The sequence below is a fragment of the Mobula hypostoma genome, chromosome 14 (assembly GCF_963921235.1).
Source record: "Mobula hypostoma chromosome 14, sMobHyp1.1, whole genome shotgun sequence".
Classification (NCBI taxonomy): Eukaryota; Metazoa; Chordata; class Chondrichthyes; order Myliobatiformes; family Myliobatidae; genus Mobula; species Mobula hypostoma.
This window is the reverse complement of record NC_086110.1, coordinates 24810427-24826289: the sequence shown is the minus strand read 5'-3', so window position 1 is coordinate 24826289 and position 15863 is coordinate 24810427. Positions and strand designations below refer to the sequence as shown.

General features: G+C 41.8%; 1 protein-coding gene across 1 annotated transcript in view; it reads left to right on the top strand.

Moving 5' to 3' along the window:
- slc12a4 (solute carrier family 12 member 4) overlaps positions 1-9319 on the top strand; it is an 84439-nt gene extending 75120 nt beyond the window's left edge. Inside the window, exon 24 of the mRNA XM_063066834.1 lies at positions 8244-9319. Coding sequence (XP_062922904.1) covers positions 8244-8335 — 92 coding nt within the window. The 3' untranslated portion in view covers positions 8336-9319. The remainder of the gene's footprint in view (positions 1-8243) is intronic.
- Positions 9320-15863: the final 6544 nt, after the last annotated feature.

Here is a 15863-nt window from a genome sequence, read left to right as displayed (position 1 = left end):
GAGCTCCACATTTGAAACCCTGCAATCACATTTCTGTCATGGCACCCTTCCCTTTTCAATAGCCCTCATTACTCTGTGGTAAATACATAGCATACCACACCAAGTCTGCTGAGGAACTGTCTTTGAGGTCTAATCTTTTTCACTGCTAACAACATTTATCTCTATCATGTCATCATTTCTGCCCTTAATATCCGGAGTCTGTTGTTGAAAGCTTGTCTAATGTCCAATAATGGATGAAGCCATTTGAGCTAAACATTGAGAAATTGAGGCTCAACTTTGGCTCTCACCGCATGCTCTTGATGGACCCATTAGTACTCCCTGACTCTTTATGGACTGAACAAGGCTACAATTACTATATCCAAGATCAGGCTCAACTTTACAATTGAACTTCTGAGAGCTGCTTGGTGTAATGACTTACTTACTCCAATCTAATGTAATTTCTAGACTCTTCCATGTTCTCCCATTTTTCACACTATGTGAGTTATTTTCACCAAAATCTATTTTTTTTGTCTTACCTGTTCTGAAATATTCATCAAGCATCTCAAATTTTAAGATATCATCTAGGCATCTAATTCTGGTGATGGGACCCCCATTCTGAGTTTCTATAATCTTCTTCAACCCTGCGGTTTTCCATCTTGCTAAGCTCTATTCCTCTGTGTAGTGCAAGAAGCTTAGATAGGGCAGAATTTGTTAGATATAGCCAGGAAGGATTCTTGACACTATGTGCGAACAGGCAGACTAGAGGAGAGGCTGTACTGGGCAATGAACCTAGTCAGATGACCATTTTGTCAGTGGGTGAGATTTCAATGACAGTGACACAACTCCCTGACCTTCAGCAGAGCCTTGGACAAGGATAGGATCAGATGCTTTGAGAAAGAATTAATTAGGAGAGGGCTAATTTTGATGCTATTAAGCAGGAACTTGGGATCGTAAATTGGAACAGATGTTCTGAGGGAAATGTACAAGGGAAATACAGAAATTGTTTAGGGACATTTCTGTGGGGTTCAGGACGGTTTATCCTATTGAGGCAAGGAATGAATAGTAGGGTAAAGGAACCATGATTGACAAGAGAGGTGGAACATTTAGTCAAGAGGAAGAAGGAAGCATACTTAAAGTTTAAGAAACAAAGATCAGACCACATTCTTGAAAGTTACAAGGCAGCCAGGAGGGCATTTAAGAATGCACTTAGGAGAGCTAGAAGGGGACATGAAAAAGGCCCGGTGAGTAAGCTTTAAGGAAAACCACAAGGTGCTCTATATGTATGTGAAGAATGGGAGGATTACGAGATTGAGAATAGGACCGATCAGAGGTAAAAGAGGAAACGTGCTTATGTGCTTGAAATCATAGGAGGTGGGGGATCCTTAATGAATACATTGCTTTAGTATTCACCAGTGAGAGGGACCATGACAAATGTGAGGTCATTGTAGAATAGACAAATGTGCTGTAACATGTCGATAATAAGAAAGAGGATGTGTCGGGACTTTTGAAAAATATTAGAATAGCTAAAACCCCAGGTGTTGATGGGATATAACCCACAGAAAGCAAGGGAAGAGATTGCTGCACTGTTGACAATGATCTTTGTGTCCTTAGACACCAAACGAGTAGTGCCAGAAGATTGGAGGGTGCCAAATGTTATTCCTTTAATCAAGAAGATGATAATGATAACCCTGGGAATTATAGACCAGTGTGTCTTATAACAATGCTGGGAAAACTATTGGAGTGAGTTCATAGAGACAGAATTTACAAGCATTTGTAGGTGCATAGTCTGATTGGGAATAGTCAGCATTGTTTTGTGCGGGGCAGGTTATGTCTTACCAGACTGATTGACATTTTCAAGGAAGTGACAAATTGATGAAGGTAGAGTGGTGGATGTGATGTATATGGGTTATTGTAAGGTGTTGAACAGTGTTTCCCATGGTTGGCTCATTGAGAAAGTCAGTAGGCATGGGGTTCAGGAAAGTTGGTTGCATTGAACCAGAATTGGCTTGTCCACTGAAAGCAGAGGGTGGTAGTATATGGAGTGTATTAGATTAGTGGTGTTCCACAAGGATGTGTTCTAGGTCCCATGCTCTTTGTAATTATTAGATGAAGAAGTGGAAGGGTAAATTAGTAAATTTGCAGATGACACAAAGGTCGTGGAACATGGACATAATACAGAGTTAGGCTGAGAAATGGCAGATGGAGTTCAGTTTGGAAAAGTGGGAGGTGATACACTTTGGAAGGTTAAACCTGAAGGCAGAGTACAAAGTTAATGGCTGGAATCTTAGTATGGAGGTCGGAAGAATTTTGGGGTGCACGTCCATAGATCCCTCAAAGTTACAGGCAAGGAGATTGGGTGGCTAAGAAGGAATATGATCTGTTGACCTTCATTAGACAGTGGATTGAGTTCAAGAGCCATGACATAATGTTACAGCTGTATAAATTTCTGGTTAGACCACACTTGGAATATTGTATTCAGTTCTGGTCACCTCATTTTAGGAAAGATGTGAAAACTTTAGAGAGGCTGCAGAGGAGACTTACCAGATGCTGCCTGGAATAGAGAACCTATCTTACGAGTAAAGGTTGAGTGAACTTGGGTTTTTCTCTTTTGAATAAAGAAGGATGACAGCTGACTTGATAGAGGTGCATAAGGTATTAAGAAACATAGATAGAGTGGACAGTCAGCAGCTTTCTCCCAGGGCAGAAATGGCTAACACAAGTGGACATACTTTTAAGGTGAATGTATAAATTATAGGGTGGATGTGAGAGGTAGTTTTTTTAACCTGAGTGTTAGGAGTATGGAATGCACTGTCAGGGATGGTGGTAGAACAACATTCATTAGGGACATTTAAGGGACTCTTAGATGGGCACTTGGATAAAAGAAAAATAGAGGGCTATGTGGGGGGGGGGGTTGGATTAGATCGATCTTGGAGTAGCTTAAAATGCCATTACAACATTGTGGTACTTTGCTGTACAGTTCCATGTTCTGCAGAATTATGCAAGACTTCTCCATATTCACTAATATTTCCTGCACTGAATTCTTGATATCTCCCTAAAACCCATCTACCTGGATCTGCTTGATACCTCCTTAAAACATAAAATGTTGTCACCTTATACCCATCATGCCCTTTGGCAAAGCCTTCCTTTTCTACATTATTCAGTAGTGTAGCACAAATGTAGGCCATTTTCCCAACCAGCCAGTGGCAATGTCATATTCTGGTCACATCTACTTTAACCTTACAGTTCATGTTTCAGTTCTCACCTCCCCAGCTGTGTAATTTCCTGTTGAAACCATTTAAATTATATGCCTTTGTCATATTTCATTTTCTTTGAATAAAGCACCTAATTGTCATTGTCCCCTTGGACTTACTAAAAACTTTTTGCCAACCATAGTTTTATTTTCTCTATTAATCTTTCCTACTTTCAAGACCCACAAGTCCCTCTCCTGTTAGGCTCTCCTTTAAAATTGTGCCACTTTGCATGCATTTTCATAGAATCATAGAAAACCTACAGCACAATACAGGCCCACAAGGTTGTGTGGAACATGCCCCTACCTTGGAAATTACTAGGCTTACCCATAGCCCTCTATTTTTCTAAGCTCAATGTACCTATCCAAAAGTCTCTTAAAAGACCCTATTGCATCCGCCTCCACCACCGTTGCCAGCAGCCCACTTCACACACTCACCACTCTGAGTAAAAAACTTACCCCTGACATTTCCTCTCTACCTACTCCCCAGCACCTTAAACCTGTGTCCTCTTGTGGCAATCATTTCAGCCCTGGGGAAAAAGCCTCTGACGATCCACATGATCAATGCCTCTCATCAACTTATACACCTCTATCAGGTCACCTCTCATTCTCTGTCGCTCCAAGGAGAAAAGGCTGAGCTCACTCCACCTATTCTCATAAGGCATGCTCCCCAATCCAGGCAACATCCTTGTAAATCTCCTCTGCACCCTTTCTATGGCTTCCATATCCTTCCTGTAGTGAGGCGACCAGAACTGAGCACAGTACTCCACGTGGGGTCCGACCAGGGTCCTATATAGCTGCAACATTACCTATCGGTTCCTAAATTAAATTCTACGATTGATAGAAGGCTAATACACCATACGCCTTCTTAACCACAGAGACAACCTGCGTCATACATCAAAGTTGCTGGTGAACGCAGCAGGCCAGGCAGCATCTATAGGAAGAGGCGCAGTCGACGTTTCAGGCCGAGACCCTTCGTCAGGACTTGAGTGTCTTATGGACTCGGACCCCAAGATCCCTCTGATCCTCCACACTGCCAAGAGTCTTACTATTAATACTATATTCTGCCATCATATTTGAACTACCAAAATGAACCACTTCACACTTATCTGGGTTGAACTCCATCTGCCACTTCTCAGCCCAGTTTTGCATCCTATCAATGTCCCGCTGTAACCTCTGACAGCCCTCCACACTATCCACAACACCTCCAACCTTTGTCTCATCAGCAAATTTACTAACCCATCCCTCCACTTCCTCATCCAGGTCATTTATAAAAATCACAAAAAGTAAGGGTCCCAGAACAGATCCCTGAGGCATTCCACTGGTGACCGACCTCCATGCACAATATGACCTGTCTGCAACAACTCTTTGCCTTCTGTGGGCAAGCCAGTTCTGGATCTACAAAGCAATGTCCCCTTGGATCCCATGCCTCCTTACTTTCTCAATAAGCCTTGCATGGGGTACCTTATCAAATGCCTTGCTGAAATCCATATACACTACATCTACTGCTCTTCCTTCATCAATGTGTTTAGTCACATCCTCAAAAAATTCAATCAGGCTCATAAGGCACAACCTGCCCTTGACAAAGCCACGCTGACTATTCCTAATCATATTATACCTCTCCAAACGTTCATAAATACTGCCTCTCAGGATCTTTTCCATCAACTTACCAACCACTGAGGTAAGACTCACTGGTCTATAATTTCCTGGGCCATCTCTACTCCCTTTCTTGAATAAAGGAGCAACATCTTCAATCCTCTGGAACCTCTCCCGTCCCCATTGATGATGCAAAGATCATCACCAGATGCTCAGCAATCTCCTCCCTCGCCTCCCACAGTAGCCATCTCATCCAGTCCCGGTGACTTATCCAACTTGATGCTTTCCAAAATCTCCAGCACATCCTCTTTCTTAATATCTACATGCTCAAGCTTTTCAATCTGCTGTAAGTCATCACTACAATCACCAAGATCCCTTTCCATAGTGAATACTGAAGTAAAGTATTTATTAAGTACCTCTGCTATTTCCTCCGGTTCCATAAATACTTTCCCACTGTCACACTTGATAGTTCTAATTCTTTCACGTCTTATCCTCTTGCTCTTCACACACTTGTAGAGTGCCTTGGTGTTTCCCTTAATCCTTCTCGCCAAGGCCTTCTCATGGCCTCTTCTGGCTGTGCTAATTTCCTTCTTAAGCTCCTTCCTATTAGCCTTATAATCTTCTAGATCTCTAACATTACCTAGCTCTCTGAACCTTTTCTCCTTGACTAGATTTATTAGTCTTTGTAGACCACAGTCCCTGTACACTACCATAACTTCCCTGTCTCATTGGAACGTACCAATGTAGAACTCCACACAAATATCCCCTGAACATTTGCCACATTTCTTCTGTACTTTTCCCTAAGAACATCCGTTTCCAATTTAAGCTTCTAATTTCCTGCCTGATAGCCTCATAATTCCCCTTACTCCAATTAAACGCTTTTCTAACTTGTCTGTTCCTACCTCTCTCCAGTGGTATTGTAAAGGAGATAGAATTATGATCACTATCTCCAAAATGCTCTCCCACTGAGAGATTTGACACCTGACCAGATTCATTTCCCAATACCAAATCAAGTACAGCCTCTTCTCTTGTGGGCATATCTACATATTGTGTCAAGAAACCTTCCTGAACACACCTAACAAACTCCACCCCATTTAAACCCGTTGCTCTAGGGAGATGCCAATCGATATTTGGGAAATTAAAATCTCCCATTACTCATTTCCAGGATCTGTATCCCTATCTGCTCCTCAATATCCCTGTTACTATTGGACGGCCTATAAAAAACACCCAGTAAAGTTATTGACCCTATTGACCCTTTCCTGTTTCTAACCTCCACCCGTAGAGACTCCATAGACAATCCCTCCATGGCGTCTGCCTTTTCTGCAGCCATGACACTATCTCTGATCAACAGTGCCACGCCCCCACCTCTTTTGCCTCCCTCCCTGTCCTTTCTGAGACATCTAAAGCCTGGCACTTGAAGTAACCATTCCTGTCCCTGAGCCATCCAAATTTCCGTAATGGCCACCACATCATATCTCCAAGTACTGATCCACGCTCTAAGCTCATCTACTTTGTTCACAACACTCCTTGCGTTAAAATAGACGCATCTCAAACCTTTAATCTGAGCACATCCCTTTTCTATCACCTGCCTATCCTCCCTCTCACACTGTCTACAAGCTTTCTCCATTTGTGAGCCAACCTCCTCTTCCCCAGTCTCTTCAGTTCGGTTCCCACCCCCCAACAATTCTAGTTTAAACTCTCCCCAGTAACCTTAGCAAACCTCCCCACCAGGATGTTGGTCCCCCTGGGATTCAAGAGCAACCCGTCCTTTTTATACAGGGCACACCTGTCCAAAAAGAGGCCCCAATGATCCAGAAATCTGAATCCCTGCCCCCTGCTCCAATCTCTCAGCCATGCATTTATCCTCCACCTCATTCTATTCCTATTCTCACTGTCGCCTGGCACAGACAGTAATCCTGAGCTTACTACCTTTACGGTCCTTCCTAACTCCCTGTACTCTTTTTTTCAGGACCACTTCCCTTTTCCTATCTATGTCATTGGTACCAGTATGTACCAAGACCTCTGGCTGTTCTCCCTCTCACCGCAGGATATCTTGGACGCAATCTGAAACATCCCGGACCCTGGCACCTGGGAGGCAAACTACCATCCGAGTTTCTTTCCTGCGTCTACAGAATCGCCTGTCTGACCCCCTAACTATAGAGTCTCCTATCACTGCTGCCATCCTCTTCCTTTCCCTACCCTTCTGAGCCACAGGGCCGGACTCTGTGCTAGAGACACGGCCACTGTCGCTTCCCCCAGATAAGCTGTCCCCCCTCCCCCAACAGTACTCAAACAGGAGTACTTACTGTCAAGGGGTACAGCCACAGGGGTGCTCTCTAGTACCTGACTCTTCTCCTTCCCCCTCCTGACTGTGACCCACCTGTCTGTCTCCCATGGCCCCAGTGTGACCACCTCCTTTCTATCACCTCCTCGCTCTCCCTGACCAGACAAAGGTCATCAAGCTGCATCTCCAGTTCCCTAACTTGACATACCTGGTGCAGATATGGCCGTCTGGGAGGCTGGGAGATTCCAGGACCTCCCACATCTGACACCGAGCACAGAAAACTGGCCTCACACACATACTTCCTCCTTTCCGCAAATAACACTGGTAAACCTACCTCGCTTCATTCAGTAACCACCTAAGCCCATCGAGCCAGAGCCCTATCACTCTGCTGCCTCTCACTACGCTGCCCGCTGGATATGGCGTTCTTTTTAAACCTTTCGCACTCTACTGGCTGATGTCACGTGCCTGCACAGTCTTGCCTTTCTCTTACCCCGAGTGATAAAAACTGCCCTCGCTCCGAAAATCAGCCGTTCACTCGCAGCCTTCTTGCTCCGAATCCACTCTGAAAACACTGCTGTTTTCAGTAATGAATGACAAAAGGCATGTGTTGCTTGTTCCATCAGAATATTTATATTTGCTTGCTTGATGTTAGTATCTTCCCTCATTCACTATGATTTCAAATCTGATATACCGGTATGTACTGGTTGTAACACATATCAAAACCACAGTAGTCCATGTAATAAACACAGGAAAACACAACTACAGACATTCATCCAAAGGTGTTTTTTCTTCCTTAATTAATTTTGTACTTGGCTGCTATTAACCTTTTTATCCCATGGGCTTCAATTTTTCTAACATAATTATAGTTGGTATTTTATGAAACACCTTTTGAAGGTTTACAATCCCATCAATTAAATTGTCATCATCTGATTTCAGCCTCCATCAATTAGATTGTCTTCATCTGATTTCAGCCTCATAAAAGCTCTATAATCAATTTAGTCGAATGTAATTTGCCTTTAATCCGGATTAGAGATTCTGAAAGCATTCATGTAGCCTTTAAGCACAACTTAAAGGACAACTCTAGAAGACCCTTTAAAATAGATTGCATTTTTAATCTCCTTGACATACTAATTTTAGACATGGAATTCCTGGAGGTACTTACAGAAGGTCTGGAGAGAGTATTGTTGGTACGTGGTGGTGGCTGCGAAGTTATCACTATTTATTCTTGAACATGACTACTTTCTCAACCAGTATGGAAACATGACCACAGAAAACATTCCAAAAACTGTGTCTTTTGATGAACATTTTTTTTTATTGGTCAGACTTCAGACAAAATCTCGTTGGTCATATTCCAAGTCCCGTGTCAATTGAAGCTTTATTAACAATGTCTAATATCAGAGTTCAGAGCTGCTGATTGCAATTTGAATAAACAATGCTACGGTGTAATAGTCGATTAAAATATGAAAGGAGTACCCTAGTTAAAAGGTATACAGTACTGAATACCTTTTCTAAAATACGATTGCAGTTTGGCTTTGGAATAGATGTCTGATGTGTCAGTATTGAGCTTTGCACTGCTTTTATATTTCAGCTAAGTCTAAATTTATATAAATTAGCTGCAGTGGTAGTTTAACTGTATTGCAGTCCCAAAACGTTGTACACAATGACACAGCTGGTGGTCACATATTGCAGTGGTGTCTCCAATGCCACACTCTCTGTATTACATAATGTGGATTTTAAAATATTTTAACAGGTTTGTTATCAAATAACTTTCAAGTCTTTTGCATAGTAGATGCTAATTATGAAGTAATGGGATCCAAACTGCCTAGCTATATCTTCCAAGGTTGGGATGCTGTTTATGGCAAAGACAAATTTATTTATTTTAGTATTTATTAATTTTCATTGTTGTCCAAGATAGAAAGTGCTGTCTTTTCCTGCAGAATATAATTAGGACCATCAGTTGGTGGACTGTACTTATTGAGTATGCTGCACCCAGGCATGCAGAGTCTGCAGTTGGTGTGCTGGAGATGGAAGCTTGTAATTGCACAAGTAAAGGAGCTGCTAAATGTTTAGTTTAAAATTTCACAATACGCTTATCAGCTGTAAAATTATCCTAATTTTTTGGAGCTGTTCTATTACTATAATGTGCTTTTGTTTATCATATTAAAAGTAAATAGTCATCAAAAATGTTATTTTTCTCAATAAAGTACTGTATAAAGCAAGTCTATATTTCTATATTAAAATTTTGCCTTGGTAGACAGCTAGCCCACACGTCAGTTAAAATTTACAAACCATGCAGTAAATGTGGATAAGAGAGTTCTGAGCAACTTAATTACGATTTTATGTTTAGGCTCTTCATACCGCTGTATGCTGAAATATGCTTGGTATTTGCAATGCTTTATAGCTGGAAGTCTGGCATGGTAGTGGTGTTTACAACTCAGTTCAGGAAAGCTGATTTAGCGGCCCTGGCGTAACTTGGTCGATGAAGACTCGGCTGTATACCTACACCTAAAGGACAATGGACACTCCTTTGATAATAACAATGTGCACATTTTGGACAGGGAAGACAGGAGGTTAAAGAAGCCATCTTTGTCAAACTGGAAAACACATCCCTGAACGGAGGAGGTGGGGTACGACACCACCTATCAGCTACTTATAATGCAGTCCTAACATCTCTACCCCAGCGTCTCCTCAATAGTTCACACCTCCATTCATGGAAAGATAAGACTAATAACCCTCTCATTATCTGTACATCTCTTGACAATCCTCATGTGATTGCTATACCTTTAAACAACTCACAGAGTTTTTATATAGGCATCCGTTAGTCTCATGAGACCATGGATTTGCACTTTGGAAGGTTTCCAGGGCGCAAGCCTGGGCAAAGTTGTATGGAAGACCGGCAGTTGCCCATGCTGCAAGTCTCCCCTCTCCACGCCACCGATGTTGTCCATTAGGACCCATGCAGCTTGGCACCAGTGTCGTCGCAGAGCAATGTGTGGTTAAGTACCTTGCTCAAGGACACAACACGCTGCCTCAGCCAAGGCTCGAACTAGCAACCTTCAGATCACTAGACGAACACCTTAACCACTTGGCCATGCGCCAACACTCACAGAGTTTATAAGCTGGAAAACTACCCAACAAGGATCAGAATTGAAGAAGCCTCTCAGATGAGTCATCTTCTAGACAACACAGCAAGTCCGGTTGCCTTGATTTATTACTGCTTGATATTTATTTTTTGAATGTTGTCTTGCATTTGTGTGTATACTGTGTCTTGTTTTTATTCTAACCTTTCAGTGTGATCAGTACTAACAGTATTTTTATTATCATATAAAGCTGCATTTGTTGTTGTTCATTAGACCATAGGGTCTTCATGGCAAGATGCAGAAGAAGATTGCCAGGCCTTTCTTCCACGCAGATAACTGCTGCTGCCCAGGTTGGGACCCAGCTGGGTTTGAACTCAGGACCATCTGCCTTGAAGTCAAGTGCTGATGCCACTACACCACCAGCTGGCCCAAAGCTGCTTAGATCAGTTAAAACCACATGCAACTGAACTCATGTTCAATTGTATTTTTAAAGTAACTTGTTAATTTTAATTACTTAAAGTACAGCTTAAATTAGCCCTGCAAACATGATGACCCACACCCACCGATTCTAATTCAGCTTTTTGTGTTGATTACTGCTCCATTAGCCAGTGCTGCTGTGCCCTGATAAGTTCGCCTCCTGAGCAGTATTCAAAGGGATGTACTTGTTGCTTGAGGGGAACGGCCACAGGGGAACCTTGCTTACTCACCTTACTTCCCCTAGTGGTCACCCGTCTATTATCTGAAGCTTGCATTCTGGATGTGACCATCTCAGTAAAAGACTCGTCTATGAAGTTTTCAGCCTCTTGGATAGTCCATTGAGCTCCATCACCAATTCCTTGACTTTGTCAGTCAGGAGCTGAAGTTGGGTGCATTTCCTGCAGATGTCGTCATCAGGGAGATCGTTAGGTACACTGAAATCCCACATCTCACAGGAGGATCATTCCACTGCCTGAGCTCCCACCCTGCCTATACTTGTTATGCTTCTGACTTCTCAAACTTAAGTTCTAGCTGTGCCTGTTCTCAACCAAGCCCGCTGAGCCAAAGTCTGACCGCTCTAACACTAGCCGACTCACATAAAGGCCACTCTGCTTAAACCTAACTATTGGCTCTTGCTAAATAACCCTAATTATTTTTAACCCAAGCAATCTCCCACTTGGCAGACAAGACCTGACAGGCTCTGCTCGCTTTTTAGACTGGCGCATAAAGTCAACAAAGAAGCATTTCCAATTCTTTCCACAATCTCCTGCATCACGGGCATCTCCAAGCCTGAACACTTGAAGTCACAGTAAGCAAAAACAGTTCTGAATTGTCTTGCTGCTTATTTCACACCCAGTATCAGTGACATGAATCACTGCTTTTTGAACACAAGCAAGTGACACTATTTAAAATCTGTTCACTCTAAGCAAGGTGTAGTGCATGAATCTGATGCTAGTTAGAAACTGTTTGCTAAAAGTCTCTTGCCCCAATTAAGTGGCATTGTGTCCCATATAAACAAAGAGAAATCCAGCTACTTTCTCAATTAGTTTTTGATCTTTAAGTATTGTCCCAAATAAGCAGTTGCCCCAATTAACCAGAATCTACTGTATGTTGCTTAACACAAATAGTTTTGCCCCAGGACTTGTACCTGTACTTCCAACCATTCAAAATAACATGTACATCACCGCAGTAGCAAACTAGCATAATGCGCAGTGACTACATCAGCTTCTCCCCACACAGGAGACATTGGGTATTGTCATCAGAGCAGTGATAATCATGGTTTAGACCAAGCATCAGAAATGAAATAGTGCAAGATGACATCGTCTTGCACATAGAGTACGTCTTTCACACCTTACGCTACGCCGGTGTGCACATTCTGATTTACAGATCGATAAGGTCAGAGGTCACAATCTTTTTCCTCAGACTAGGGGAGTATAAAACTAGGTTTAAAGTGAGAGAGGATTTTTATTTTTAAAGGGGTCCTCAAGGACAAATTTTTCACACAGTGTGGTGGATGCGTGGACTGAGCTGCCAGAGGAAGTGATGGAATGGGTACAACTACAACATTTGGATAGTTGCAGAGATAAGGAATGTTTAGAGAGATGTGAACCAAATGCAAACAAATGGGACCAAGTGCTCTGCATGGATGAGTAAGGCTAAAGGCCCTGTTTCCATTCTAACTCTTTGATGACAACCTGTACAATTGTCCTTTGACGCCCTTCATCACATCATTTCCTTAGTTATTTTTTTCTTTCGGATGGCCAGGAAAGCAAAGCTGAATGGCAGTGTAAAGCAAAACTGGAAGTGAGGATGAAGCTGCAATATTATCTGACTACACCCCCAATTTATTTCGTTCTTACTGCGTCTGGGGATAATGAACAAGGTCAGCCCTTAGTATCCATTTTTTATTTGTCTGTGAGAGGTGATGATAAGTGGTAGAATCTGGGAGGAGCTAATCCGAATGTGGAGAGACAAAAATACATCGGTGTAGGACTAGTATAAAATAAAGGTGCTTGATAGTCTGCATAGACTCTGTGTGACCAAGGGCCTCTCTGACTCCATTCTAACCAAAATTGCCTCTGTAGGAGAAAGGCTGAAGGATGGAAATTTTGGTGGCCAAATGATTGTTAGTAATTGGAATCCATGGGGTGCAGTACTGGGTTCTTTAAGTATTTTTTTGACATATTTCAGAGAACTTTGTTGCAGCATGATTAGGACATTTGTGAATAACCCAAAATAAAAATTAGGTTGAAAGTAATAAATAATAGCACAGATTTCAGGATGGTGTCAACAGATTAAGTGGGCTTGAAAGTAGTACAGATTTCAGTCTGGAAAAGATAAAATATATCCAACGAGGACAAATAAGGCAAGAGAACACATTATGAGTAGAAGCTATGAGAAAATAAAACAATGTGGGATGTCCACAGGTAACTGAGAGATTAATGCAGATAGGCATGGTGCTTAATCAGGCATACAGAGAGTCTTCTTTTATTGGCCAAGACAAAATGTATATGATTCATAAACTCGCAGCTATAGCAGTTCTGGTCATCCCATAAATAACACAAAAAGAGTTCAAAGAAGGTTTTGGAAGAAGTTGCCATGGATGGAAAGGTCAGGTGGGCTTGAAATGAAGAAGGCTGAGGATGAAATAACTTTAGGTACATATTTAAGTACATACAGTATACAAGAGATATTTATATGGTCAGATCAAAGCTCTGCAAGGCTTTTGAGGCATGCTAAATGTGCCATAGCCAAAATGTTGAGACAATTATAACAAAATAGGTGCAGGCAAGTCTGTACAGACATCTGGGGAATGGATAATCTCCAAATTCGGTAAGTAAATATAAACAAGGAGACTGATGGATTTTCAAAGAAACAGAGTATTTCCAGGGTTGTTTGATTGCAAGATTCTAATTTGGGATTTGTTTCGAGAAGCCATCTGTAGCAAAGAAGACTTTGTGAAATAAACACATGGCAGCAGCTAAATGCATCACACTTCCAGGAATGGCAGGTGTGCAATAGTCCTACCCCCCCCCCCCCCCATCCATATATTATTAATTTTGGACTGCACTCCTGAGGTTTTAGGGTTTATTTTATGTATATATTCTTTGTCATGCGGCAAAACATTGAGCTGCTAAACTGTGTTTCATTGCTCCACAACAATGACCATAAAGATATTCTTCTTCTTCTTCTTAAGAAAGGTTCAGAGGGATATGGGACTAGTTTGAAGGGCATCTTAGTCTACATGGACCAGCTGGGCCGAAAGGTCTGTCCTGTGCTGTATGACTTTATGACATAACAGGAGCTTAGGATATGATTAAGAAATATCTAATTCAAGAGGCCTCATCTTGAAACCAGTTCCACAGGGAAAATGTGATAGTGATGTGAACTGTCAGGAGCTCCTAAAGGTTCAAAGGCTCATTTATTATCAAAGTATGTATCCAAATACAACTCTGAGATTCTTCTTCTCCAGATAGTCATGAAACGAAGAAAGAATATGAAAGAGAGAAAGGCCAAACCCACCCTCACGCCCCCCTGCACAAAATAGACAGCATCCTGACCATCAACTCCCAAATCCACCTCCCCCCGCACAAAACGGAACAAGAACTTTGACCCTCCCAAAGACCCCTTAAACTCACACAAAACAATAACACTACACAACAAGAATATCAACCCCTAAACTTCCCCCTTCGCACAACAAAACAGGAAGGAACAGGTGAGAAGAGCAGAATATAAAAACCATGAGTCTGAAAAGTCCACAGTCCATAAGCGCAATGGTCTAATCCATAACACAGAACCACAGTAGCCTCCTCCTTCATCATCGAAAAAGGGGCACCTGCTTGGCTCAGTGAAGTCACTACACAATGATTGAATGGTAAAGTGCAATGTACACAGTGGCCACCAATATGACAAAGGGCGACTAACATGGGTTGGACCTAGACAAACTTGACACAATGGAACCGACTCATTGGTGGGGGGAAAAGAAGATTAGGAAGGAGATGGGTCTTGGAAATAAGATTTAACTCTGTACCAAACCCTGCAACTACACAAGAACCTAGGACCACATGAGGAGGGGCCTAGAATTTTTTCTAGGAGAGGTCTAGCATTTACTGCCTTACAGTGTGCTTAAGGGAGAATCCCCTCATTTTTTTAATATGTCTCTGGATGAATGCAGGCTGAGAGCTGTGATTAGTCTTAGTAGCTTTTTTGGCTGGAATGAACAAGATGGACTGAATGGCCTCTTTCTGAGCCTTGTATCTCTCCCTGTGTTTCAGTTGGTGGGGCATGTCCAAATTGATATACGATATGTGAGCATTTAGTTGTAGGTTGCAAAATTTCACCTGAATTCAAACTGTCCAGTTCTTGTGTTAAAATTGTGCCTTTAACATTTTAATTTGAAAGAAATAGTTACTTAATCAAAATTAGTTGTTAAACTCACTGATGTCCTTGCAATTCGTATTTAGATATGTATTTCTCTGGATCTATTTTACATTTATTGCCTTATGGAAAATGGATAAAATAGATAATGCCTCTTTCTAATTTAGATTTTAAATGTTAAATTCTCCTTCAGCTTTAAATAGAAAACAACATATCAACAGTAAACCCTGAGCAGGAAAAGGGGAAATAGACAGAAATTGCATCAACATGTGCTTTCATCAGTTAGATTGCTAATTTCCTTCCTAACAGAAAACGACAACGTGGCTCCAGGAACAACGTGCCAAGACTATATCTCACACTAGAAAAGAAAGAATTGATCTACTATCATCTAGCTGAGGTTTTGACGGGAAAGCTATGATTAGGCAAAGGAGCATGAAGTAGGTCGGGTATTAAAAATCAAGTTAGAACATTGAAGATGGTTTATTGCAATGATATTGTGAAACAATGAAGGTTGGCAAGGATGTGTCTCCTGAGAAGATGGATGATATGAAATTTATGAAAACAAAATGTACATGTAATGTCAATTGGCAGAAGAAATATTCAAGGGGAAAGAGACCGTCATTACGAAAGTTTGGTAAAAAATGTCATCTTGAGCTTTAGTTGGAAATATCCCCTGACTTTCACCAGAGGTTGGAGGGAACAGCTTAGATCTATGTGTAAGTTACTGGTGAGAGAGACAAGGTCAGAATTTAGTCTCCTCACTGAGCATGAATGGACAATTCCAGATGCTGATGCATAACTTCAGACACTAGAGGTTCTCATT